This window comes from Oryzias latipes, chromosome 17 (assembly GCF_002234675.1).
Source record: "Oryzias latipes chromosome 17, ASM223467v1".
Taxonomy (NCBI): domain Eukaryota; kingdom Metazoa; phylum Chordata; class Actinopteri; order Beloniformes; family Adrianichthyidae; genus Oryzias; species Oryzias latipes.
This window is the reverse complement of record NC_019875.2, coordinates 19,305,464-19,332,967: the sequence shown is the minus strand read 5'-3', so window position 1 is coordinate 19,332,967 and position 27,504 is coordinate 19,305,464. Positions and strand designations below refer to the sequence as shown.

Sequence of the window (27,504 nt, the reverse complement as noted above, 5' to 3'; positions counted from 1 at the left end):
TGAGTATTCCTCTAAAAAAAATCTGCATTCTGAGTACCAGCCCCTCCCAATTCACGAAAACGAGTGGATTCTCATGAAGCTGCCGTGGATAAGTGAGAACAGCCCCTTCCAGGAAGAGTCTGCGCTGCCAGCCCCGCCCCCTTGGCTAACATACACACCCACTTTCTCCATGGAGCTAGCAGTGATCTGCAAAAATGATTTCCTTTTATGTGCACATCAAGCACATACACCTTTGCAAAAGTTCGGATGTTGTTTTGTTTGCCGAGGCCGGCTCTAGTTTAACGTCATGAAATGGGCTGCACCCACACGGTGCAAAAGGCGGAGCCTCAGAGATCGAGTCGTCTTACTTCCAGGTTGGAAAATAACAAATATTTCATAAAAAATAAGTCCTTTAGTGCTTATATATTAACATATGGATGGTTGTAGGTTACTATAAAAGGCTTAAGAATAGCATGGGTAAGTTAATCGGATTTGGAATTTTCACTTTAAAGATGCGTTCACATCGCCCTCGGCAACGCCCGTTCAAGGAACCAACTTCTAATAAAAAGTCTATGTAAATACACGTTAATGCGCTTTTGGGTCTTCCGCATTCAAGACCATCATATTCACACATCAGCGTGCAGGTTTCTACCAACATTTTCGGGCTCTGTACCAAACTCTACATTTATTGCGTGCTCAAGCGGCCACTTCCAATGGAAAGTCTACGTAGGGGTGCGTTTTAGGCTTCTGCGTTCAAAAATGAACAACGGTTAGTTTGGTGTGTTTTAGAGATATCAAGAGTTCTTCTGGGACTTTTGGCGATTGAGAGGAAAAAGCTGATTGCTGTCACTAAAGGTTTGTTTATATCAAGCAGCAGTGGATGCAGTTGATTTTTTTTTCCAGGTCAGAAAAAGCATTTTTGTGAAGCAAACTTTATAATGAACCTGGGTTTTACACAAAACTCTGAATCAATTGACTCCACAATTAATAAAAAACAAAAAAAAAAACAAACATGTTCTCTCTCTCCAAAAAGACATTAAAATAAGCTAGAATAATTACAGGTTGTCTGAAAATTAATAAGACGCCCGTTTCAATGTCAGTTTGTAAAATAATTTGAAAACATCTGTTTTCTGGAAGCTAAATATGAAAACTTAAGTTTCTGCATCATTATGTAGATATCATACCAGATGAATTATTCTGAAGTGGGACAGTGTTAGCAGGAGGTCCTGTGATCACAACATGTGAACATATTTGGACAGATGTTCTCGTGCACAGCAGCATCTAGAGTTTGAGGCTTTGCAGGAGCGAGTGGAAAGAAGGATCGCAAAAGACAAACTGAAGGGGAAAAAGACAGACCATGGAGCAATCACTCCATCCATCCGTCCGTCCATCTATCCGGATAATTATAACAAATCTGCTCGTTTATCATCGGCCAATCAGTTCCGATCTGCACACACAAACACACACACAAACACACACAGGCACGATCCTTGATGGCGCGATTGTCTAGTTATATACGGTGCTGCAGAAAGCTCTGATGAATGAGAATAAAGTAAGGAAGGAGGAAGAATATTCTGATTAGAGGCAAATGGGAGGAAGATTAATGGAACTGCATCACCCTCTATTTTGTTCATTTAGCACTAATCCTGATTGGTTGAATGGGTGGAAATTCTGCACATGTGCAGGTAAAGAAACTCAATATTTAGCTAAGGTTAGACCCTGAATTCAAAAGCTACGTTCAAACCCCGATCGGAAATGCGCATTCCCATAAAAAGTCAGTGTAAACGGGCGTAGGTGCTTCTGCGTTCAAAACGCTTACATCTACGCGTAGCTACGCAAATTTTATGACCGTTTTTGGGCTCCACATATAAATAACAGTTGAACCCGGTTGAGCTTTGACCAGTCAGGGACTCGGATTTGACGGTGATGCATGGATGGCGTTCCTTTTATTTCACAAAAGTGCCAGCTGTTTAAAAAAATTATCAAGATGGAGAAATTAATAATCGCAGTTTGTGCCCTGATGGAATTATACAACACTAATAGAGCTGTGAAAGAAAAAGCCCGGAGCAAGATTCACCAGATTTGATGCGCTTTCACAATTTCGCACCAAGCCTCTTCCAACTGTAGGGGGCAGACATGGGCTAAAAAACAGTAGATAAAGAAGAAGAAGCCCCTCCCTGCTTGTCTAGAGTGGGCTAAATGTATGTTCAAGAACCTGTGCTTAGTGCATTCTTGAGTAGCATAAACATAGCATAAAATGGTCACATGCTTCATGTAACTTTAAGTATATAAATGGGATACATGACTCAATGTACTTCTTTTTAAATAAAATTTTTAAAAGTTGTCTATCAACGATTTTAAAATTATTAATGAAGATACTGCGATGTGATATGTGATATGGATATGTTTGTCATTTCGCATTGTTTTTGTTACATGATTCAGAGCAAACATATGCAGCGACTGCGTCGATCTCTTACCTGACAACCGAGCAGGAACCAATCATAAAGCTCCATGTGAAAAGATTGAAAAAAAGAAAGACCTGTGGATGATGAACTCAAGCTGAACACAAAGAATGACTTACCCCATTTAGGCTGGCAGCTGCAGGTCTGGAGGGATGCTTTGAGGGACTTTTGGTTTGTTTCTTCACCCTGATCCCATCCTTCTTGACTCCTGGATACAAACCAGTCGGTCCAGACTGCCCAACTTCTTAGGGTTTGCATAAAACATCTGTGAAAGTTCCAGTTGCACATATGTCATCTACAGTACTGGAATACATGTGGCTGCAGGTGTGACCATGGCCTGCAGCAGTCCTGGACTGCAGGGACCAGATTGTTTTCACGATTCTTCTTCTTTCTTTCTGAGACTTTGAGCAACCATTTCACATCGTCACATCATCCAAAACTCACCAAAATTTGCACGCACCCACTATCCGGTGAAAAGGAATTTTGGGCATAGTGAACGACACGCCCGCTAACCACCACCACCACCACACAAAAAACAAAGGATGACATCACAACGACAAAACTAAGAAAAAAAAGTGACAGGACCAAAATCTCTTGTGGGGCATCGAAAAATTACGGTAGCTTAAAATCCACAAACAGACCCAAAACACGCGTTTCCAGGATACCCAAAGGAAGTTTGAAATTATTATGGGATGGCCACGGGACTTACAGCTTGAAGGGCAATTTTGTGTATAAAAAGTATAAAAAGTCACTCTTTCCCACAATGTAAGAAAACTTTGTTTTAGTGATTTTCAATACATTTCGTTGACCTTTGACCTCCAGGACAGGCCGCCATCTTTAAGTATCTTTTACGATTTTAAACTCCAAGGAATCCGAGTTTCAATGTAAAGCTAAAAAAAAATTCAAGCACATTAGGAAAGTGGCCTGTGGTTAACAAAAAGCTCAGTTGCCGAGGAAATTCAAAAGTTCCCTTTTGCAGATTTTTATAAAGATGACAGACCTGTTCGTCAATCCCAGGCAAGGAAAAATATGGTTGCTATGGAGATAAAACCAACACGAAAATTGGCGGGTCAGGAGGGGGCAGCACTGCTTGCAGGTTTTATTTGATTTCTTTTCTCTTATTTATAGATTATTGGGACCCCTGAAGGTCAGCCTGAAGTTAATTTTAAAGGTCAAAACCTAATGCATTGCTGCCCTTTGTAAGAATGACTTGAAAACATTTCATTAGAATGCAGTTTAGTGACACCTAGTGGTGAAACTGCAGATTGCGACAAAGGAAACATAAAAATCCCAAAAATGTGTCAAACGATCAGATAAGTTCAAACCTCAATAGAAATAAGCAGCAGCTCATCAAACACATTTAAAAATGGCTTCTTTTTTAACGTGCTTCACACTTTATTCATAGAAAAGCACTGAGATTTCAACACAAATCAATATAAAATGGTAGTAGCGTTACATAAATAGTAATAAATTCTCGCTTTACAGACAGTAGCTCAAGAAGTTCCACAAACAAAATTACAGAAAAAAAAAGAAAAGGAAACAAAAAGTGTTAATGATAAGCTATGATACTTCTGTGGCAACAAATACTGGAAATACCTTGTCATAATCAGTAGCACAAAGAGGCAACAAACACTTTCAATGTTTCCCTTAAGTTAAGTAAAATTGCAAACCAAATAAAAACAAACAAAGGAACAGTAGGTGAACTACATTTCTACCAGCAAACAGTACTCTCCTAAAAATGAAAGAAATACAGGGAAAACTAAGAAAAACAACTGTGGTTGTGGGTGAACACACAGGAAGGAGATTGCGTGTTTTAATGCTGTCAGTGAACGCATCACATTAAAAAGGCAGCTGACTGTAGCTTCTGAGTTAAGGAGATGATCAAACGATGTGTCAGAGTATTAGGATAAGGAGTTATTCTACCGTCTTTGTTTCCACTCTGGTGATGCAAAAAGTCCCTGCAGCTTTTGATTTTTTTAACACTTTTATTCTTTTTTATTTTTGCACAAGTTGACTTTGTGGTAACAAGGCTGCTGATGTGCACTCATGTCACTGTGCTGTAAGACAACAAAGGATGCAGCTAGACCCTAAAACACACACACACACACACACACAAAAAAACGCATCGCTTCAAACCCAGAACGGTCCCTGTGAGGGAGAAACATCCGACTCGGAATCTATGGCAATGAAATCTAAACACTGAACTTTAAAAGTAGGAAAAAACAAAAAAGAAAATCAAATTGGAAAAGAGAGAAATGAGCATCTCTTCTGTTCACATGCTTTCTGACGCCTGGTGTGACTGCACAGCAACAACACGTCTGAGAAGACACTAAAGGCTTTAGTCCTGATAGGAGGAAAGAAAACAGAAAAAGACTGACACAGAAGTGAGGCAAAAACAAAACTTTGTACATTAATCTGTCACAAAAGGCACCCCCCCCCCCCCCCCCCCCATGTCCACGTCCTCTACACGTTGCAGCAGATGCAGACCGGTGACTGCACATTGTCCAAATAGAAGCATGCTCAGTCTTGTCATCCTCAATAGTGGTTCAGCCCACTGACCCCCCACCCCCCACCCCCACCCCTCCCCAAAAAGGTGACAAGACTTCCAAAGTGGTTCTGCATAGTCAGGGTTTAGTACAATTCTGTTCATGAATGAATGCTTCCCTCATGGTCCTCATCTCTGATGGCATGCTTTTGGAAGGAATGAAAAGAAAAAAAACAACCTTTTTTTTTCCTCTTTTCTTTTTTGCAAAATAAACAAACCGTATTTTTAGCTCAAACCAAAGTAAAGGAAATGTACATAGGAGCACCTGAGAAACGCCTTGAAGTCTTTGCTTTTGAGGGGGGAAAAAAAAAAAAAACAACAGAAAAAAACCCCCGGTCTTAAGTCCTCCGCCCGCAACTATTCAAGTACACCCTGCCAAAAAAACAACAAAACAACAAAAGCAGGAAAAACTGAACACACATACCATACTTATCATAAATAATTATAACTTTACAATTTTCTGAATTGACACTTTTCTATTTACAATAGTTTAAATGCTACTACTTTACGTTTTGTTTCGTTTTTTTAAGTGATGTCCCTGAGAACTGGGTTCAGCCTCTCTGTTCTCTCTTTCCATCCGTCTGTCTGCATTTCTACCCCGGTAGTGAGGGAGGGTAGTAGCGCTCGTGGAATGTACAAGCAGAGAAGAAAAGACAAAACATTCCCCCTTTCAGAATCCCTTTTCTTGCCTCTTCCGTTTGATTTATGTAACTAAATTTCCCCCTTCGCGTTTTTGTTTGTTTTGTTCCCGATGTCAGTAATAGAAATGAACAGATGCAGGAACGTATTCAAGAGGTAATCGTGTGAAGTGCTAGTATGATGCGTCTAAATGGGTACAATTTGGAGTTTTACTGTATGCCACCGAGTCTGAGGGGGAAAAAATAAAAATAAAAAAAGCGTTGGACGTCATCCGCAGAGAGAAGCTAACCTCCTGTGCTGAGGGGGTGTGGCCTAAGACAGAGTCATTAAGCCTGTAAAGAATCAGCGTTTCGGCGTGTTCAGTGCCCCTCACGGCGCCTTCTGGCCCTTTTCCATCACAAGAAAAATCCTAATTTCTGCATCAGCCGTGACAAAGTCTAAGGCAGCAAAGCCGAAAAGTCAATTGTTTTTATTGGCCGGAAAAACACGGCTTTACCTAATAATTTGCATCATCACTGTTTTGAATTTTAATGATAAAAAATAACTGTTTTTCCTGCCACATAAGAAAACCAGGCATCCAATTTATTTGAAAAAACGTGTTTAAAACAAAGCAAATTATTTTAAGAAATCGGTTGAAATTTGAAAATTTTGCAAAAGAAACGGAAGCTTCCTTACATGGCGTCTGCAAAGAGCAACATTAACGTTCGTTTAGAGAAGTTTGAATAAATGTTTTTATTCATTTATTGCATCAGAACCAATTTCTGAACGGCATTAAGGCTCCGTACATTTTGCAGGGAAGCAACACTTTCTTTTCAAAATAAAAGAAGAATACAAAGTGTTTGAGACGTTACATGCATAGTTTTTAAATATCCAGAGATTTTAAATGTGGTGTAGTTACAACAGGGAACATTTGTATTCTGCTCTAACATACCTCAACATGTTTTGAATCACTTCCTTTTAAAATAGAAATATATGTATACAATTTATTGTGGTTATCGCTGATTCTATTGTGTTTTTACTTTATAAAAACTAGAAAGAAAAACTGTTCTTGTGATGGAAAAGAGATTTTAGGCAACAAACCAAACAAACAAAAAAAGAAATATATTTGGACTGAACTGCTCTCAAAGCCTCCAGAAACAACTTGAAGATGCTGAAGTGATTTCAGTGAGTAGAGACTTGTTCATATTGCTTGGCGACCATGTTGATGCGGTAAATGAACATTTGACGGGTTTGGTCACAGACAGCAGTGCAGTGATGTGCAATCTGGTCCCTCTGATGTTACAGCAGAAGGACATAAGCTAACAACTGGATGCAGGTGGAGGATTAAGTGAAGGTCTCTGTCAGGCTTCTGGATTAAACAAAAATATCGAGCACTCAAGCAGAGCATTTCTTTCGAAGGTACTGGAGGAAAGCAGCAGGTAAAGGGTTTTTTTTTTTAACTGTGTGACGTCTTTGACCAGTCAAAGGTATCTGAATCAAACAAGAGGCTGTTTCCGTGAAGAGAAGTTAAAGCTGACGCGGAACATGGTCGAGGTACGACAGCAACACTGCCATGGTTTTTCCATATTCTTCACAACCCCAGCTTAAAGCGTTGCCTAGCTCAAAGAACGGTCCCCGTCCAACAACATCATTTGGTTTTCATATCGTCGAGTGAGAAACTGTTGACTTTTCCCATTTGTTGGAGGGCTGGATGCTTTGTTTTTCTCTGGTTGGTTCTTTGTCACCCGTTTTGCAGTAACAGTGACGTAGAGCGATGTTCTGTGAACGTTTTTGTACACATTCAAAAGAAAACCGTTAGACTTGGTCAAAATTGGCTCAACGTGACAAGTAAAAAAAGCAAACAAAAGGATAAACGTAAAAATCAAAAGATTAAATTAAAACTCTTTTTACTATTTCCTAAAAGGACAAGGTCTCTGAGGGAGAGGAAGGTCAGCCGAAGCGCTCCCTGACCAACATCATCAGTTTCTTTTTGCCCTTATAGATCTGTTTCAGGTTGTCTATGAACTGAGCGAACTGGATGTGGCCGTCCTGTGCCAGCAGAAAAGTCTCGCGCGCTTTGCTGAGGAACTCTATGAACTCCCCATAGTGCCGCGGGCTGATGTGCGTCAGCCGAGAGTGCGTGGTGTTGATGTATGCGGAGATCGTGGCGTCCAGCAGCTGCCGCAATGGCGCTTTGTCCGTTGACATCAGCTTCCCAGAGTTCCTTCTGCCGGGAATGCCGGCTAGCCCCGGTGCCGTCATGGTGCACCGGCGCAATATGTCAGAAAGCACTGTGGCGCAGTGCACGCTCTTCACCACTAGGGGAATGATGGCGGCCAGCTCGTTTTTCCCCAGGGAGTGGCTCAGAGCGCACGCCCAGAGCACGTCGTTTATAGCAGGGTGCGTGTCCTGGTTATAGGCAAGGTTAAGATGTGTCATGGCGAGAGACGCCAGCTTGAAGGAGCGGAGAGGGTATCCTCTGTGTTCCATGTACCTGGCGATGGTGAACAGCTGCGAGTACGTCATACCCGTCGACGCCGCATCGATCACGATCTGATAGGCCGTCTCAAAGGCGATGTGGTCCTTTTCGCAAAGCGTCAGGGCTGACAGGGCGCAGTTCTGGGGGTCCTTCATGGCGCACTGCAACGCCAGAGTCCTCGCACAACTGGCCAGCTCCTCCCTCTGGGGGTAGTCCAGGCTGAGGCGCAGGATGGTGTTGTGGGACATGACGGTGGCCGCCACGATGCTGGTGGCCTCCGTCGGCGTGAAGAGGGTGTACCAGCTCTGCAGGATGCTCACCAAGGCCCGCAGACCTGGAGAAAAAAAGAGGAATGAGAATGAGCTCGGGCCGTCTGTGGTCAGAATGCCACGGCAGAAAAAAAAAAACACACATGCAGTTTACATTTTGACAGTAACTGGAGCTGAGTCAGTTCGCCTGGAGACCACTAGGTGGCGCATTACACAAACAAGGGAGGCTTGTACCTCAGGCTCAAATAAAAGTATTGAGCTGAACCACAGAAGAAAAAGTACTTACAGTTTAGCTCCAAAAGACTGTTTCATCGTTGCAGTTCGATTTCTTATAAATGACTACGTTCTGGGGGCGACTTTTTCTCAACCTGACAAGGAAAATGTGAACAAACGGAGCCGACTCTCGGCTCTAGAACGCTTTAAACAAACAACACTATTGTTTGTTTCAAATATTTGTCGCTTTGTTGGAAAGTCCTGACAGGCAGATGTTCTTTCTGATCAAGACAGCAGCATCCAGGAAGCTGAAAAACTGGCTTTGTCAGTCAGGTGACCACACGCCGCGTCTGCTTCCATAAATACAGACTTCAGGCTCACGCCAACGCTTCGGCCGTTTTGAAAAAAAGGTTGAAATTTGCTGAATTTTTGGCAATACACGCTTGTCACCAGTAGGGGAACAATGGCTAAAAGTTCGAAAAACTGATTTTTTTTTTTAGGAAAGTATTTAGCTTTCATAATATAAACTCTTATTATAGTTAAAAGGTAATAACTACCCCGCTAAAATAATAAATGACTTTGGGTAAAAATATGTATTTTTTGTGTGCTTCCAGCTGTTTTATATGACTGAGTATGAATCACCAAAAAAGGAAGAAAAAAAAAAACCAAATAGTTGTAATGATTAAAAATTCACAATTGTACGAGAATAAAATCATAAAATTATAAGAATAAGTGAACATTTCATGAAAAACAGTCGCAATTTTTCAAAAGAAGTTAAAAGAAAATATGAAAAAAATACAATTTTCTGAGTTAAAGTCATGCATTCATGAAAAAAGTTCAAACTTTATTAGAACAAAATCCAAAAAGTATGAGAAAAAAGTGGTAAAATTATGAAAAAACAGTCAAAGTTTTACAGGAATAAAGTTCTGAAATGATGAGTAAATATTCAAAAGACTTATTCAAAAATAATGTCATAATAATATGAGAAAAATGTGACTAAATTTTATCTTATTTTAGCGAATGAAGTTATAAATTACTGCTTCAAAAAGTTGTAATTTAATGGGGAAAAAGTAATTAAAAAAAAGTAACATTACCTTTTTAAAATGTTTAAACAGAGACAATCAAACATTGCCTCATGTCAGGGCAGATTATTCAGAGAGACTGGATAGACATCTAACTATTCAAGAGGTTAAGTGAATCTGCTCTATGTTTTTGTGTAAATGTACAACTTCATTCTCAAAAAAACATGTTTTCCTGTTAAAATTATGACTTTTAAAGTAGAATTTTTGTAAAATTATGACTTTTTTCTGATAATTATACAACTTTTTTCCCATATTTTCCCTTTTTTATTTGATTTGTTTTGGTGGTCGTAAATTTAGGGTCTGCCATAAAGGCGAAAAAAGATAAATTACTGAGTCAATGAAGAAACTCCACGCACGCACGCACGCACGCACGCACGCACACACACACACACACACACCACAGAGGCTGGAATCAGCGGCTGAATTCTGCTTTGCTGCCTGGATCCTAGTGAGTTGTGGGACGAGGCGGCACATACCGACTTCGGTGGCGCATGTTACCAACCAGCGGACCATCTCCCTCCTCCTCCAGTTCAGGGTGGACAGCGTCATCCTCATCACCTGCACACAACAACACCATCTAAATTCCCCACTCACTGTGTTGAAGCCCACATTTCTGTTGGGGTTTGAAATTAAGATTTTTCTAAAACGAAAGCAGAACTCTGAATTATGTGGTTTTCCTCTTGTCAACAAAGCTGTTAGTGTGTTATGTTTGCTCCTGCTAATTTGTAGTGGGTCGGTGACATGTTGAAAGGCGGGGTTGTGGGTTTTGAAGGGTTGACCAGTGCGGAGTTTTTCTTGCGGTGGAAATAATTGCAGCGTCTGGTTCTGACATAAACACGGTACCTGCAGTCCCAGCTCCAGCGACACATTTAGCAGAGTGATATCGGGCGGGCTCTCGGCGGGAGTGGCGATCTTAAAGGCATCTTGGGCCAGTTTGAAGATGAGGGAAGAGGAGTGGATGTTTTTCTGGATGGCCTCCAGCACCGTTCGCAGTCTCAGCATGTCCCCTGCAGAGGCGAGCGAGGAGAGGAAACAAAGAATTTGAAGCCCGGTCGTTGGGAGAACAGCCGCCCTGTGGATGTCGACGCTGGCCGTACCTTTCGCCGCGGTTAGCATAGTTGAGGCCAGCTCACACTGCTGGGACTCCAGGTGTCCCAGAGTGAACCAGCGGGGATATCGGCTCGGGACGATGGAGATGCCGTGGTGAGGGTGGCCGACATCCCCGGAGCCCGCTGACGACTCCAGCACCGGCAACCTTTGTTAAAAAAAAACAATCAGAGTTGAACACGTCTCCCTGACGACACGTTTCCTGAAGAAATGATTCCATCTTTAACACAAAATTAATTAATATTGAATGCAAAAGTGGCCAAGTACAGTTACTGAACAATCAAATAAGCACAATCACACAAGAACAACATGTTCCATGCGGAACTGGTCTGTAAAAACAATTAAAAATAAAAAAGAAGAGTCTCATTGTTTAAGTTTTTTTCCTGGTCTGAAATTTGGAAGTTTAAGTCACCAGAAGTAAATCAGTTGTTCCCACATACCATAATAATAGAGCAGAAAATTCAAAAGTTGCAGACAACTTTATCATAAAACCTCTTGGAGAAAACCGAACACAGACTCTAATCAAGCACGGCGGTGGAAGAATGATGGTTAGATACAGGATCTGATTACTTTTAAATCTTTGAACAAATCATTTGATTCCCAACAAACCAGAAAACGGCAGTAAAATTTAAGGGAAAGCTTGAAAACAGAATGAGGGATCTGGATTAAGAGAATCATAAGTGGGATCTGACCTCATGGCACGCAGAGCCAACTTGTAGGCCAAGTCCGCGTCGTGCGGCAGCAGCGCAGAAAAGAGGTATTTTGCAAACGTGTGCATGGGGACGCTTTCTCGGTGGATGACCTCTCCGAGGCCGCTGAATGGACCCGCTAGATGCAAAAAAGGAAAGAAAATAAGTATATTTGCCACAAATATTTTCAAAAGAGAAGAAAGCTGGGCTTTGAAATGTAAAAGAGGAAAGTACCCTCCAGCAAATGTATGGCTTGTTTCCGAAGTGTCTGAACCAGGAGATCGTCCAGCTCCAATTCCTGCATCTTTGCAATAATCTGCTCTTCGTTGCGGCACACCTGGACAAAACACAAAGATTGACGACTTTTCTCTATTCTCCAAAAAAGCTAGAACTTTCACAGCTGCAGAGATCTAATCGTTGCTTAAAGCTGCGTTTGGCATTAAAACTGTCATTCAGGGAAAAGACAAGTTTGACTCGTGATGGCGGGGGAAAGACCACAACTCTTTGAAGATTAAACGACTTTTTTCAAAGAAAAGTCTTGGTGTTTGAGTTATTGAAGGATCAGCAGGGTGGGCTAATACCCCTCATTCCTGTAACTCTCTTGGTGCAAATACACGATCGAAAAATGACTTCATTCCAACCAAATAACGAGAACAAGGTTTTTTCACACACATGACCGGCTTTAAATGCAATTCCTGCTCCTAACACCAATATTGCCAGTAATTCTAGTGACATTAAGAAAGGTCTGTGGCAGCCGTGTTAAGCCCCCAAAAGCAGATTAGCATTTACACAAAGAAATGCTAACTCCTTGGATTTATTTTAATTCACTTTGAACTTAAGCTCTGTGGCTCTCTGCTTGTTTTCCAAGAAGCACGAAAAATTGCTGTGCGACATTTTTCGGTTGGTTTTTCATTAACACAAGACTATTTTGAAAAGATGTGGTGAGTCAGGGGGAAACAAAACAAGCAAATGTCTTTACCTTATCCTGGGCATAAAGTCCTTCTGGCATTATCCTCTGTTGCCCCATACCCATAAGTGCCACCTCCAAGGCCAGGGTGAGATACGACTCCCCCCCATCTGAACTGCCCCACACTGAGACGTGATGGTAGACGGGAGGCCTCGGCTCTCCATCTGAAAGGAGACAAACTCCTAAGTTCTATAGCAATAATTCCATAACTAAGAAAAAAATGCATTTGTCAAAAAAACAATCAGGAAAAAAAAAGGCATTTGGATTTTAGTTGACGTGAGTTCAACAAATCCCATCATCCATCCTTCGACGGATGGATGATGGGATTTGTTGAACTCACGTCAACTAAAATCTTGCAGCTCCTCCCCTCACGCCCCCCAGCCTAACATTATTACCCCCAGACCTATCCAGACGTTCAGTTTAGAGGCAAATTACAAATATTCCCATCCATTTCATAAAGAAATGCAATTTTGAGCTTTATTTTCTTTATTTGTCCTCCATCATTAGAAAAAGGCCACAAATACATGTTAAAAACACCCAAACCACCATTTTTTTCCATCAGAGTGGGTCTTTAAATCCTCTGTGAGAAGATGTGTTTTTCAAATTTCCATATTATCTCCATATTATTTACAGTAAAGAATACGTGTAAAAAAGTTGAAATAACTATTTTAACTGACTGTTCTTACAAATGTGTAATAACACATGTTTTGTGTTTCAGTTTTGATCTATTTCATTCATATGACTATAAATGTTTCGCACATTTTTTTTCCCTTTAGTAATTCCATTATTGTTTTTTTTCAAAAAAAGTTCCTATTTCTTTGATTAATTTTTTTCTTTGTTGTAAGGTTTTCTAAAAACAATTAAAATTTCAATTCCCTCAATTTAAACTCAATTTCTTAAGAATGACGATTCAATTTCTGCTGAGCGGGTGACAAGAAGGCTCAGGTAAATGTGCCTGAATCAATCAGCCAGATCCGTTTTTTCCTCTCCATATTGTTAGAAAACACGTTCACGTGGACTGGAAGTCTCAGCATGGCAGTAGCATGTAACAAATGTACATTCATCTTAGCTGGCTTTGGGTTCTGGGATCCACAAACGCTTGACACGTTTAAGTGAGAACAGCTGCCATGGGGAGTCGCAGCTGTTGATTGGAGCTCATTTATTCTCTCCTGGTCCTCTGCACTATCATTCTGCCTAAACCCCATCGGAGCAACAGATTCCCCTAAATCCTCTTTATTTTGGGGACATCTGTGAGTGTGTGTGTGTGAGTGTGTGAGTGTGGGTCAAGGCGGGGGCAAGTACAGACCGGTTTGACAGACCGAAACCCACAACAAAATGAATCTTTTCCTCACTGAAAAGTAAAAAAAAAAAAAAAAGCCTGCTGATTGGTTCATTTGATGGATGGAAGAGGGCATTTGGGTTGGAGGGGGGGGCAATACCTTCACCCACCCACATCACAGATGTTTGCAGCTGTTCTCCGCAGGGAGTGGAGACACGCTGGCCGGTCCGAGGCAAACTTCAGACCACTTTCCTCGCATTACGAAAACAACATAAATCACTCGCTCCAGCTTTTATCCACACACACTCAAAGGGAAAACTGTAAAACCTTTTCTAGTAGCTGCTTAGCAAAAAAACAAAAAAACTAACAGTCACTGGTTTCAAAGCACTAGAAAGACCTCTAGGGAAAGAGTCAGAATGCAAACAGTGAGAGGAAAAAGGATTTGATCCCCGGTGATTTTGAACATTTGCCTACTGAAAAACAAGTGATCTTTGTAGTTGAAATAGTAAGTTTATTTATGCAACAGAATGACAGAAACAGAGTTCTTTAAAGACCCACTCTGATGAAAATGGTATTCATGGTGTTTTTAACATGTTCGGGTAGCATTTTTCTCATGATGGAGGACATATATATGAGAAAATTTGGGTTTAAATTGAATTTCCGAGGTTATTTGTATTAATTCAAACTGTTGTGAATCAACCAACCTGAATCCCTCTAAAATCCCTGTCAAATAGAAGAAAAGACAGTCTCCCTTTCTACATCACAGTTCATCTTTCCCGGTTTAGCTCGTTCTTTCAGAGCGATTATTGCTGCTTTTTTACAGAGCGCACACTGTTCTGTGTCCTGATTGGCTGGAGACCCTGTCAATCAATCTCCTCTGTGCCATGTCTGCTGTACAGAAACACGGAGCTCTTCAGATCTACAGAAATCTGTGATCGATCAGATCTTTTTCAGTCTAAGATCCTGATTTCTATGAAGGTTTGAGAATTTAAACAAGAGAAAAGGGTTAAAATGTTCATGTCTGTCTGAGAACAGTGTAGAAAGTGAACAGTGAGGAGTTTTACTGCCATAAACGTCCGTAATCAGACTCCATGGATTCCACCGATCATGGTTATTTTTAGAACGTAACTCCTGCAATAAACGAGGAACTCTGTTGTGGTGAAAAGGTAACGCACATACATGATTAGCAGGAGACATAGAAATGTGCTTTTTTTCCATTATTACTGGATGAGAAACAGACGTGCAGGACACAGCTGCTGAGTTTGAGCGCAAACTGTGAGAAGTGTGAGGAGCTGCAGCCCTCAAAGTCTCAGCGGGAAAATGACAGGAGAGGATCCACTATTTATTGTTTATTCTTTTAAATAAATCAGTATGTTTTTCCTGACTTTTTGTCTTTGAAAAATCACAGTTATTTGGTAGTTTTTATTTCCTAAATAGTGTTATTTATTTTATTAAAAGAATCATGAATTATTAAAACCTTATTGTAGGGCTTTACAAGAAAAATCAAACAAGTTTAAAGAAAAAGAGTTCTTGTGGCCTCACAAGAAAAAAGTTTGGGGACTCTGCTCTAGCATCCATGTGGTGTTGGAAGATTAGTTGATTTTTCATTCTTCCTATCATTCAAACACCACATGAACGCAGCATTCCTCTAAGTTTTACATGGGGAACATCAAGCCATTGGTGCAATTGGCTCTAAATTGCTCCTGGTCCGGCCCTTCTATGCAATTTTAGAACCCTATGTGGCCCGCCAGTCAAAATAATTGCCCACCTCTGGTCTAGATCCATGTGTTTTCCTCGTCTGAGCTGACATCTCCCGTTTCTTGCAAACAGCCACCAGATTTGCATAGATCCTAGGTAAGATGTGATCCACTAAAATGTTCTCTGGCAAACTTTTACATGGGCTGCCTTCAGTGGTTAACTTTCCCCTTGCAGTTTGCTTTAAATTGTTATTTTCGCCATATTTGGTTGGTAATTAGTTTTAAAATCCAATCTTGATGCTGGGGTTTTTTCTTAAACTGACACTACATTTGTTTTTTCAATTTTTTAATTGGAGGGCTTTTAATCTACAACGCCATCGGTGTTTTCCTTGTCATACCTCCAGTGTCCATGGTGTTTTCGTCATCCACGCGGCAGGTCTCTGTCAGCGTGATGAACAAGCAGCCGATGGGGTCCAGAGGATGACCCACCCAGCCCTCCAGGTTCGTCGTTGAAGTCACTCCTCTCTGGAGAAGCTCTGCTCACCCAAACCAAAGCAAATGTGTTACTTTCCAACAAATACAAGGGCTCCATGATTTGTCAGTTAGCGCGCACACACACCTTTCTTTTGGTGCTTGTAAATGTCCATTTGTCGCTGCTGTTGGAGGCGAAGCGTGTTGATGATTGCAACGGCTAGCCGTAGGGCTTCTCTGGAGTAACCGTGGGAACGCAGGGCGTCGACACGAGCGCACGCCGTCGGTACGTGGTCTGTTTGATGGATAGGACAGATTTATACACACATGAGGGCGGATCTGGCAACACGGTGTTTGTTTGTTCAGATTGACATATAATTACAATTACGGTTACAATTCTTATACCCAGTGTATGATTTTTAGAGCGGTCTAACTAAAGATATAATGTGATTAATGCATCACAATGTCTACATGTGCACCATTGATGTTCCAAACTAAATGTGTTTTCCTAATGACGAGTGGTGAAACTGCACCTAGCCAAAGCGGCAGCCCCTGTGGGTTGAACAGCAGACTCTCTCCTTCCCTCTGATAGGACGGAGACATGTAGTGGTCGCTGCTGATGATCCTCTGCAGGTGGCTGTCTTGCCAGTGGAGGTCACAGGCCTCGACTGACCGACTGAACACAGTTCTGCGCGGCCTTGACAGGGAGTCTAAAAAACACACAAAGCAAGGATGAAGGCTCGTTCGCCCTTTATGCCTACATCGGGTTTGTGCGCTTGTTTGTTTGTGGGTTCTTCCTTTTTTTACCTTGTGCGTGGTTACTCTGCGGCAGAGCGTTTGTTATGTTTGGAAGCTCGCTGCCGTAGTTTCCGTCCTCCAGCGGACAAACGTCCGTGTCGCCCCACTTCTTTAGCTGCTTCAGCCAGCCGCTCTTTTCCTCACTCTTACAGTGGGGGTTTAGCACCACACATACCCACAATGCACCTGAGGATGCAGAGATAACTCATAAGGTTTTCTTCTTTTTTTTTGCAAAGCAGGTTCAACATTACACATAAAACATCTAAATGTGCGAGAAACATTTAATTGTATTTGGCTGTTTTTCATATTTACACTTTTTCTCTGAATTGTTAGAAAACTGCTTAAAATGTCAGTTGAAACAATGTCTTATGCAGTAGAAAATGACAACATCTGAGGAAAAAATCATTTAAAAAAATCCTAATTATTTTTCTTTAATTTACTTTTAAAAAGGGGAATGAAATGTGTCAATTTATTTAAAATTTAGAAATTGTATAGAAATAAATAAACTAAGTGAAATTTTAATAAAAAAAATGAATTATATTAGACTGAATTAAAATAAAACAGCTTGAAAAATAGTTACATTGGAACTTATGTAATTATTTTAGGAATATTGAGGCCTTTAAACTAAAAAGTTTGTAGAATTAAGGGATGCCTTCTCTTAATTTTACCTGTGTGTTCATAATGCTGCATTTAAACCAAAAGTTAAAAAAGTAGGAAAGGAAAAGTTTCCTCTTCTAAGTTGACAGATCTCAAGCTATGTCGACTGTCAAACCTCTAGATTCCTGGTCAGAATGATCTGACGGTTCGGCTCTTATTTCTGGCCGTGTCATGATCTCCCTCACTCGCCCGGGAAGCGTTCTTATTGACCTCCTAAATGCCCAGATTGATCGTGGAGAAGTGGAGCAGCCGTATTGATTGGCTGCCTTTATCATTCACTACGTGCGGAGAGGCAAGGAATAGAAGCCGGGCCAGAAGGGGCAGCAGACTGACTGGATAACCGGAACGCTCACACGACCCAGAGACTAGATTTTTATCTGAGACCGACACCGTGCCGTCTGACCTGCACGGACGGATGGATCATCTATCAGGCTGTGGCGTTTTCCCTCAGTGCTCTTACCCAGCTCGTCCCAGAGCTGCCGACACTTGTCCGTCATGCCCGTCCCTTGCTGTCTCCATAAGGACAGTCGGGGGTCGGCCATGAACTGCTCGGTTATGAGGGTGAGCATTCTGGCGCCGTTGGAGTCTCGCATCCGCAGCATCTCTCTCACCTGGATGGAAAGAGCAGCAAGTGGGATCAATGACAGTCTGACCTGCTTCCAAGGGGTACTGATGACTGCTGCGCTCGTCTGCATAAACTGTGTGCCTGATTTGATATTTAAAAGCAAAACATTTTTTGCTAAATTATTTTAAAAACTTAATCTTGACCAAAGAACTAAATGTAGATACGTGTACAGCATTTTAGGTTAGGTTCGAGGGAAACTCCAATTAGAAACTTCAACCTTTTGTGCGACTGCAGCTGAAACACACTTCCTTCCTGTTGTGTGACCAACAGCAGATGTTTCTACATGCATCAGCAGACTTTGCTTAATCTTTGCCGTCACAATGTGACCACAGTTGTAATTAGTCCCTTCTAGAAAGCAGAACATAACAGTTTGTCGAAGATAAGAAGGTAAGAAAGTTGTAGAAATTTTTCATCACATGATAAGAAGTTAAGGAAAAAGTCAAATCTAAATTAGTAATTGAAATTAGACAGAATAATCTTCCTAAAAAATTAAGTTTTTCCAGCAGCACTAAAACAGTTCAAACTTTTAAACTCTTAAAATGCCATTTGAAGCGTTTTATGTTGACGTGAGGATCTTAGGTTTATTGTGAATTTCAAAAGGTCCACAATAGCACAGATGACCTCTACATACTAAAATAAAAATATTTGTAACCCTGTTCATCCACATGAGACCTTTGGAGAAGTTGGACATTTTTAAATTGGGCCGGAAAACAGTAGAAGAGTGAGAGAATGTTTGTTATACGTACAAAGAAAAAAGTTACCAGTAAGCTTTTAGTTTACGTTTTTATTATAAAGGGATCATAATATTAGTTTTCAAGACCCTATCAGAAGGCAATTATGTTTTGGGTGTTTTTTAACACGTTGTTGTGGCATTTTTAAGAAAATGTATCTTGCATTCCTGAATATTTCTTTATTCAAATTGTTGGGAATCGACTGAGCTGGCATCTGGCTCATAACTGTATGACTGGATGGCTCCAGTATTGCCCGCCATGTTTTGTTGCACAGGTTTTGGGTGTGAGGGGCTGTAAGCTAGCAGGGGAGCGCAAAAACGGAGATGGGAAGTGGGTGCCAAGTTACTCTGTGCCAATAATAGGTTGCCAGTGGCAGAAGTGCCCCTCAACTGGACGTGTATTGTCCTAAACACTATTTTTGTGTAGCTTTTGTCTTTTTTTTTTTTTATTGCACGACGATACAAAGACAGGAACTGATCATGCGAACCTTAGCAAACATGGAGTTGAGCTGCTTTCCCGAGCCGTAGTATCCTCCCTGCGACAAAAACTGCTTGACCTGCTCCCTCACTTGGTCCTCGTCCAGATGCCAGCAGTTGTCGTCGTTGATGCTGGCGCCTGCAGTTGGATCAGGAGCACCTGAGGTACACAACCAGAGTAAATGACAAATACATTTGTCAAGTGCTACAAATCCGTGCAGGGAGAACTAAAGGAGCACAGAAACCCCACAGGTTCCACTGTGGTAAAGTATTAGACAGCCTAATCTGCAGAAACAGAAACGTCTATTTCTTGGGGTCAGGTCAGACATTTCATCCAAACTATAATCCCTTTCTCCCGGCAGACGGTTGGGAATCTCAACTCTATTTAAGTGTCCGCTCTGCTGCAGCTCTCACACCTCCTTGCTTTACAATTTGCCTTCCATCGTGACATTGAAGAAAGTTAATCCTGGACAGAGGAAACACGACTCCGACTCCATTTTTCTGTGTTTTGGTTCTGTGTTTCATCCTGCTGAGAAACATGGCTGTTCTCTGAAGGGAGAAATTGGCTTTCATGTAGCAGGAAATAAGCTGAAAAAAAAGCCCGGAGACGTGTTTCCAACCAGCCAGGAGAGCGCCGCAGCAAACAGGCAACATTCCAGCCATCAAAGGCGTTCTTGCTCCTGAGTCGACTGAACTTCAACCCCCATGATCCCCCTTGTCAAAGGCGGACAGGAAGCGCTGCACGGGGTTTCCTGGACACAAGTGCTGAAGAATGGAATGTCAGCATGTGGCAAGGCGGATGAAACAGATAAAGACTTGTGTTTGGTGAAAGTGTCTTTCTTGTTTGTCGTTTCCCTGATGCCAAGCTGCTGCAGTTCTCCACTTTTTCCTAAAACCGTTTCATCTTCTTCCTGTTTCTCCCCCCCCCCCGATGTCTTTCCTTCCACATCCTCCTATGCATCTATTTTATCTATCAACCCCTGGTTTCTTAATTTCCCTCTAACCAGACACTGCAGAGTAAATCTGAGAAACCAAAAAGGGAACCTGAATCCCGTCCTGCTGCTTTTCCGGAATAATCCTAAACTCCGTGGCGTGACAGCCCGTGAACTAGCACGCAGCACGGTTTCATTCCAACAGTTTTCAAGTCAGGCGTGGCGCTATGAAGATTTCACAGCAGAGGATAACACCTCCCCAGACTGGAAAGGAAAACTTTTTTGCAGTTCACCATCATGCTGTTTTAGTATTAAAAATGTATTACAGTGGTATCTGGTGAATAAGAAAAAACTGCTTTGAAAAACACATCTGCTTTCAAGAATCATTGGAGCCTGAAGTTTAAAAAAAGAAAAGAAAAAAAGAGTAGCGTCTCACCATGAACCTGGTTGATCTCAGAGTTGGAAGAGAGGATTTCATCCGCCAGTTTCTGAGCAGTGGGAAGCACCTCGGTGTGGTGGGCCGTGATGAGATACTGGACCAACTTCTGCAGCTGATCCCTGTTCATCTGGAACAACGTCTCCGATATGGGCAGCCGTAGCTTCACCTGCATCGGGAATACGACAGCGTGGCAAGTTTTTTTCCCTTTTCCTTTTTTTTAATTTTATACCCTTGACTGTTTCATGCACGTCTGTAGGACGTTACCTGTTCGGGTTTGCGGATCCGGTAAAGCGAGAGCGCCACCACGTGTGCGCAGTAGAAAATATCTTTGTTCCCGCAGCCACAGGTTACAGACGTGATCTTGCATCGGTCGAAGCTTATGGCTACCTTATGGGTGACCTCAGTCTCTGAAGAGGTGGCTGGCTCCGTTACTGTGCCGCTGAGATGGAACCCTGCACATGGAGGTCAGAGGTCAGATTCATACCGTACAGTAAATCAGGACATAAAAAAAAACAGTCAATTTAGCGCTACGTAAAACTGTAGAATGTTTTAAAACATGAATCTAGATTTCCTTCATTTTAGCTTCTTGCGTGTGAACCGTTGAGAGGATAAGAAGTACTCAAGGAGAAGAAAGAGGGCAAGGTAATCAGAGCCTTTTACAAACAGACCGAGAAACCTCAGGAACAAAAACAACACACATCACCCAACAGGGCAATGTGACATCTGATACGCCCTGCTTTTGCTTCAGTGAATTTGAGTTTGTGTGTGCAGTTAATATAAATATAAGGTGGTCCACACAAATGCTTTTTTATAGCTTATAAAAAATAAAAAGCTCAGCCAGAAGTTTGAACTGTGCTGAGCAGTCACAACTGGTCTATTGGGCCGATGTTGGAAATAACCTCCAGAACTTAATATAGCAAATTGGGAAAAAGAACATCTTCCAAGCTATGAGTGGGACACAGTCTCACACTAGCAAGATGGATTTTTAAAAAGTCAGTTACATTTTCTACCATTAAACAAAGGATCAGCTATTCCCTTTGCATATTTAACTTAATAGATGAGTTACATTGTACTCAAAAACCATACTATGTGTGTGTGTGTGTCAGCAGCTGCATGTGTAAGACTGAGGAATGGGCGCGTGCCACACGAGAGTGAGTGAGAGCGTGTACAAATGTCGGGGGCGTGCGTTCATGTTTGCAGTTACGGAGTGAAGGTGAACAGTAATAAAAGGTTTCCCCCAGGTGTTGGAATAGGTTTGTGGTGCTGCTGCCTTTGACTGTGGTGGGCTTTAGGCAAATGTTGCAGCGTGGGGTCTCTTCCTCCACGTCTGTGGCAGCAAACCCAGACCAGTTCCAAACAACAGATGAGTTTATTCCTTTCCTAGGAACAAACCTCCCACTCTCACCGGCAGCCATGCTGTCGCTTGCTGTTTGTGTGTGCTATGTTGTTGTTTTTTGCTTACCATACCGCCATGTGAAACCAACACTACGGAAGCTCTGGGGAGCCAAAAATGCACCATTACACAAAAACTCGATTCAGTTCTTTTTTAAATCGCCCGTAACAAAAATTTGGAATGAATTCATTCAATCGATTTTTCGCCCAGGCTTAATAGAAAGACTACCGTATTTTCCGGACTATAAGTCGCACTTTTTTTCATAGTTTGGCAAGGGATGCGACTTATACTCCGCAGCGATTTATATTAGAAATAAATTGAAATAAATACATTGTTAACCCTCCTGTTATGTTCATTTGTGAGGAACAAAGATGATGTTTCTGGGTCAATTTGATGTATGAGGTATGTTAAGTGTTAAGAGGATGTTAAGTGACTCAGAGAATCAGCAAACTTTTTTTTACAGTAAGATCTTGAAGGCTAACAACATAATATTCTATTTTCCAATGATTTCATAGATTCAGAAATGCAATAAAAGTGAAAACTGTTTCTACAAATACAGGATGAAAACAGAGTATTAGTTAGCCAATGATGCTTCATGAAAGGAATAAATAAATAAGTTTGAGAAAAAATTACTGTGAAATTATTAGATAAACAGTCTGCTATGATTGTGTCATATAAGGTTGTGAAAGTTAAAATGCGACTTATAGTCCAGTGCGACTTATCTGTGTTTTTTCTACTTTATAATGCATTTTTGGGCTGGTGCGACTTATACTCCGGTGCGACTTATAGTCCGGAAAATACGGTAATCAAACTAGAGTTGTTTGAAAAAAGTCTGAATTTTTTACGAATGGATATCATGAAACACCCGTCCAAAATCCTATAAAAGCTATATAATTTTCAAGTTCAGGTCTCTGTTTTCATTCAATAATATTAGATTTATTTTTCTACAAAGAGCATAAGAGCCTAACGTCAATCACTGAGCTTTAAAAACTGATGCCTCCTCTTTTTGCAACCTTTATTCTTAAGGTATGGTCATTGGTGGTTTACATTACGTAGAGGTGAAAGAAACCCCTCCCCAGTGGAGTAAAAGACAAGTGAATTAGGAAACTGGACATAAAAGGGATTATGTACAAAGAGAAACGTGAGCGCATATAGTAAAAGAGAACTGAAAAGGAGAGAACAAGGCCGCGATGTTATGTCGTCTCACCGTGACAGGTCAATTTTTTATGAGGCGAGTTGTGTCTGCACACATTGGTTAACTGCATCCCACTAAACCATAGTAAGCACAATACTGTCTTTACAGTTCCATCACCAGAGGAGAGAGAGGTAGTCCCAACAAAGTACAACAGGGCTAACTAATTTGAGGGCAACGATTTTGGCATTTTAGGGTTAAAAAGCACAGATATAACCCTGTAGGAAGCCATTGACAACACTTAAACAGATGAAAACACTTAGACACAAGAGGTTTTGCAGGTGCAACTGACATCAGGCTTTAACTGACTAAAAAAACTTGACACACAAAAATCTTGCTCCAACAGCATGCAACACTTAACTTCTCTTTAAATGAATTTACTGCGCTCAAATAAGATGCAAACTAAGACAGCAATAACCCAAAAAATAAAGAAATCGTATTGTGTTACAACTAAGTCGGCAACTGTTCACTTTCCCACAAACCTAGATTCTTTTGGGTCATAGTTTTTTTTGTTTTGTTCGATATATGATTTGTGTATTACAAAAGAACAAAGCGAACCAAAAAACCTTTCAGTTGGCTCATACTCAGCCGGGAGTAATGTAATTAAAAAATACATTTAGCAAAACACATTTTCAATGTAAACATATGCAAACGTATTCAGTAAGGATGCAAAGATGAATTTTCCAATTACTCGAATAAATGGTGTTACATGGTCTGGTTTAAAAAAATAATTAAATTCTGGCATCCCTAGTGTTAAGAAACCAAACTGACAACAACAATCTGCACCCCCTTATATTATCTGATGGCTGATGATATCTGAACATATTTATGTGCGGCCGCCACAAAAAGTGATGGAAAGTCATGTTGGCCACATGTACGTGCAAGCTAAGATGCGCATTGCTTTGATGCCCGCACGTATTTTAAGTGCGTCCAAGGTTGCATTTTGTTGGTTGGCGCACATATTTAAGATTAAACTTAAAGTCCCATCATCTGTCACGCACTTCGGTGTGTCAAATGCGTTCCCTGCATTTGATCCACCCCCTGGAGGAGCGGTGATTTGCAGAAACAGCCGCGCTCAGGAACTATTTCGTTGTTTAACCCCAACCACAATCCTAACCTCAACCCTTCCTCTAGGTCGGTGCGGTCAAGAAAAAAATTCAGGGGTGGCCGCACATTTCTTGAAAATTACTGCAAATAGACCCTTTCTTATCTGATAAAGGGGCATCTTTAACTTTCTGAGCATGATACTTGGACTAATAAAGTTTTTACAAGCCGTTATAACAATTTAACAAGTGCTAACCAAGACGATCTGTCCACTGAGTCAGAAACCCATCTGACTATGACAGGAGGGATGAGAGAGACACGGCGGGAACAGGCTGCAGAGAAAAGCTGATCCAGCTGCCTGTGATATTCAGAGAGGATCCTCCGATTTATTAGACTATCCCTCCCACCAAGTCCTCCTGCTCAGCCACTCTCTATTTTCCAGCACAGTAATATTGTAAATGTCAGAGATGGGTTTTCATTTCTCTCCCACTTCTTCATGTTAGATATACCTGTAGAGCCAATTTGTACCAATCACATCTTAGCGTGAAAGAAAGACAAAAAAAAATAAAAAGGTCTAATATGGTCTTCGAGAGCCTGAAGTCATTTCAGCAGAAATCCGAGAGCCGTCTTTCCTCGTGACTGTCAAAAGTAATGCGCGGTGTGTCTTCAGCCTCGTCTGTACTAAAATCTAACATATCAAAGGGTTGGTAGGAGTTTTGATGACAGATAATATTAGGCACTACAGGTTTCCAAAAGGTGTGAATGCTGTTCTTCCTTTGCTTCAGACCCATTGACACATGCTCAGGCCACTGCAACGGCTTGTGGACAGTGGAGAGTCTATATATTTAGATATATCTATATATAGATATATATATATCTATATATCTATATATAGATATATATATATCTATATATCTATATATATATATATAGATATATATATATATATAGATATAGATATTTACATACATTTAAAGGGTAATTAGCTATTAAATGAATGGTCGAAGCTGGTTGCTAATTGGTAGATAAAAGGCAGCAGGACAAAAACAAAAACAAGGTTTTTGCTTCTGATCAAATAAAAAGATTCAAATCTAATGCTTTTATCTTGTTTTCTCTGATTTTCAGCTAAATATTGTAAACTGTATTTTTTAAAGGAATGAATCTTTTCTTTATTATAAAAGAAATTGGGTTCTGCCACATAAATTCTTGTCATCTGTGTAAAGAAATATTTGGCAGATGAGTGTAATTTTTTCCACCCTGGCTATGTGTGTGTTCATGGATTTGTGTGCATCAAGACGGTGTCAGACATTGTGTCTTGGGCAGATGGGAATGCGATGACACTTGATAATAAGAAGACGCTTCATCAGACGGCCTGTATGAACACACAAACACACTCCAAAACGTGCAAATCCAGCGAACAAAAACAAAACAACCTTTTCAGAGCCTGTCTGCTTTTGTTCTTAATGCCACTGCAGAAGAATAAACAGTGCAAACTCATCTGTGATGTTCATAGCAGATATTACTAATCTTTCTGCCACACACACACACACACACACACACCCACACACACACACACACACACACCCACACTCAAAAACTCCAGCTTTGGTTCAGTAAAACAGATGAATTTCAAACAAAGATGAATTGCTGCAAACTGGGAGAATTGCCAAGCTCAAAGAATGATCTGGCCCAATCCTTGGGGAAAGTCACATGACCCGGTGCTGTGGCTGTGTGTGCACATTGTGTGTGTTTAGTCTGATCTGATGGAGGCAGCCCTGAAAAACAACCACAAACACACAGACAGCTGATAACACCTTTTTTTTCACCATTAAAATGGGGCTTTTGTATTTGTGGTCCTTAACACTTTCCCATGTTTTTACAGCATTAAAAAAACAAATACAGTATACACCGATGTGTTTAGCGACGCAAGAAGCACTGGTTCACCGTGGTAGCTCATACATTAAGCAATACCATCAAGAATGTGCCTCAAATATGGATTCTTTTTATTCTAGTAAGCATGTGCTTTAACAGTTTTGCAGTGCTAGCAGGTGATCAGCTAGTACATGCTGGAAATACAACAGTTGTAGATCTCTCTATTGTAATTAAAGTTCCTCCCCTGGCTGTCATGCACATAAACACACACTTCACACAGCCTCCCTCTCTGTTGTTGGCCATCTGTCACTCGGCAGCAATCCCGCCCACATAGAAGTCCCTCAGCCAATCAGAGGGCTTAGACTCCTCCACACTCCTAGGTCATTAATGCCTAATCAGCTGGGGAGAAGGAGCTGGGCGGAGAGCCAACATGTGCATGCACACTCACACACAAACAAACCGGAGCTTTATTCAACTGAACGCAGGCAGACAGGGAAACTCCGCCCACTCCTCCCCCTAGACCCTAAAGTTATGGAGGAGGCCATCGTTAATTCCATTCATCTTCTTTGCCCATAGCGCTGCAGCGACTCTACAATCACTTCGCTAAAAGCTGCTCCTTTCTTGACGCCCACAGAGATTAAGTGTGCTCGTCGTCGAGTAAAGCAGTGCGTATGGGTGAATATTTTGTTTTTTTTATGAGAAAAAAAAACCCACATGAAATGTTTAAGCTACTATCCTCTATTCACATTCTTTGTTTTGTTGACAGCTTGGGTGTACATGCTAATGTGACGTAAATGTTCCCAAAGGTGTTTGGAAATACAAGACAACCCAGAGGCCGATATTGGATCTTCACCACCATTAACTGTAAAGTATTCTGCGTTGCTTCGCTCTTCATCCAGTTTACGGTAGATGCTTGACCTATTTCACCCCAAACAACAGAAGTGCTTATGGTCAAGACCTGAACTGTGGAGGTCACTGTGTAATAAAAACGTCTAAAAGTAACAAAGAAAATGGAATCATTTAAGTAAAGGATAAAGACAGAGGAGGTATCCATTTTCAGAAATGAAAGGACGGGGCAGTGGCTTGAACCATCCTCCACTTCACGTCAGACTGGTGTTTCCGCAAAGGGCATCACCTCACTTATACAATGGTCAGTGGTGTAAGAAAGACATTTTACATCAAATATTAATACTTTTATCTTGATATTTCTTACATTTGAATTGTTTTTCCAAGAAACAGACTATTTGATACGAAGTGTGACGTGTTGTCAGCTCAGCTGTGAAAAGCCGTGGACTAATGCATGACCACCTATGTACCGGGTTTCTGTTGCCCCGGTTACCAACTGGCATTTAGGCCAGGGCGATAACAAAGAACTTTGTTCTAGGTGCCCATTGTCACCCTTTTACTGGATTTCCTGCAGCCAATCAGAATTGAGTATTCACCCACACCATGGTAAATAACCAGATACATATAGTCATTCTTAATAAC

At 41.2% G+C, this 27,504-nt stretch overlaps 1 protein-coding gene across 1 annotated transcript in view; it reads right to left on the bottom strand.

The window, feature by feature from the left end:
* Positions 1–3,800: 3,800 nt before the first annotated feature.
* The window catches only part of zswim5 (zinc finger SWIM-type containing 5), a 71,753-nt gene continuing 48,049 nt past the window's right edge, over positions 3,801–27,504 (bottom strand). The window contains exons 2-16 of the mRNA XM_023964772.1: positions 20,780–20,967; positions 20,513–20,681; positions 19,156–19,304; positions 17,773–17,923; positions 16,665–16,841; positions 16,391–16,567; positions 16,006–16,152; positions 15,785–15,922; positions 12,423–12,574; positions 11,678–11,780; positions 11,447–11,582; positions 10,745–10,902; positions 10,491–10,654; positions 10,124–10,205; positions 3,801–8,417 (exon numbers count right to left, since the gene is read on the bottom strand). Coding sequence (XP_023820540.1) covers positions 7,555–8,417; positions 10,124–10,205; positions 10,491–10,654; positions 10,745–10,902; positions 11,447–11,582; positions 11,678–11,780; positions 12,423–12,574; positions 15,785–15,922; positions 16,006–16,152; positions 16,391–16,567; positions 16,665–16,841; positions 17,773–17,923; positions 19,156–19,304; positions 20,513–20,681; positions 20,780–20,967 — 2,954 coding nt within the window. The 3' untranslated portion in view covers positions 3,801–7,554. The remainder of the gene's footprint in view (positions 8,418–10,123; positions 10,206–10,490; positions 10,655–10,744; positions 10,903–11,446; positions 11,583–11,677; positions 11,781–12,422; positions 12,575–15,784; positions 15,923–16,005; positions 16,153–16,390; positions 16,568–16,664; positions 16,842–17,772; positions 17,924–19,155; positions 19,305–20,512; positions 20,682–20,779; positions 20,968–27,504) is intronic.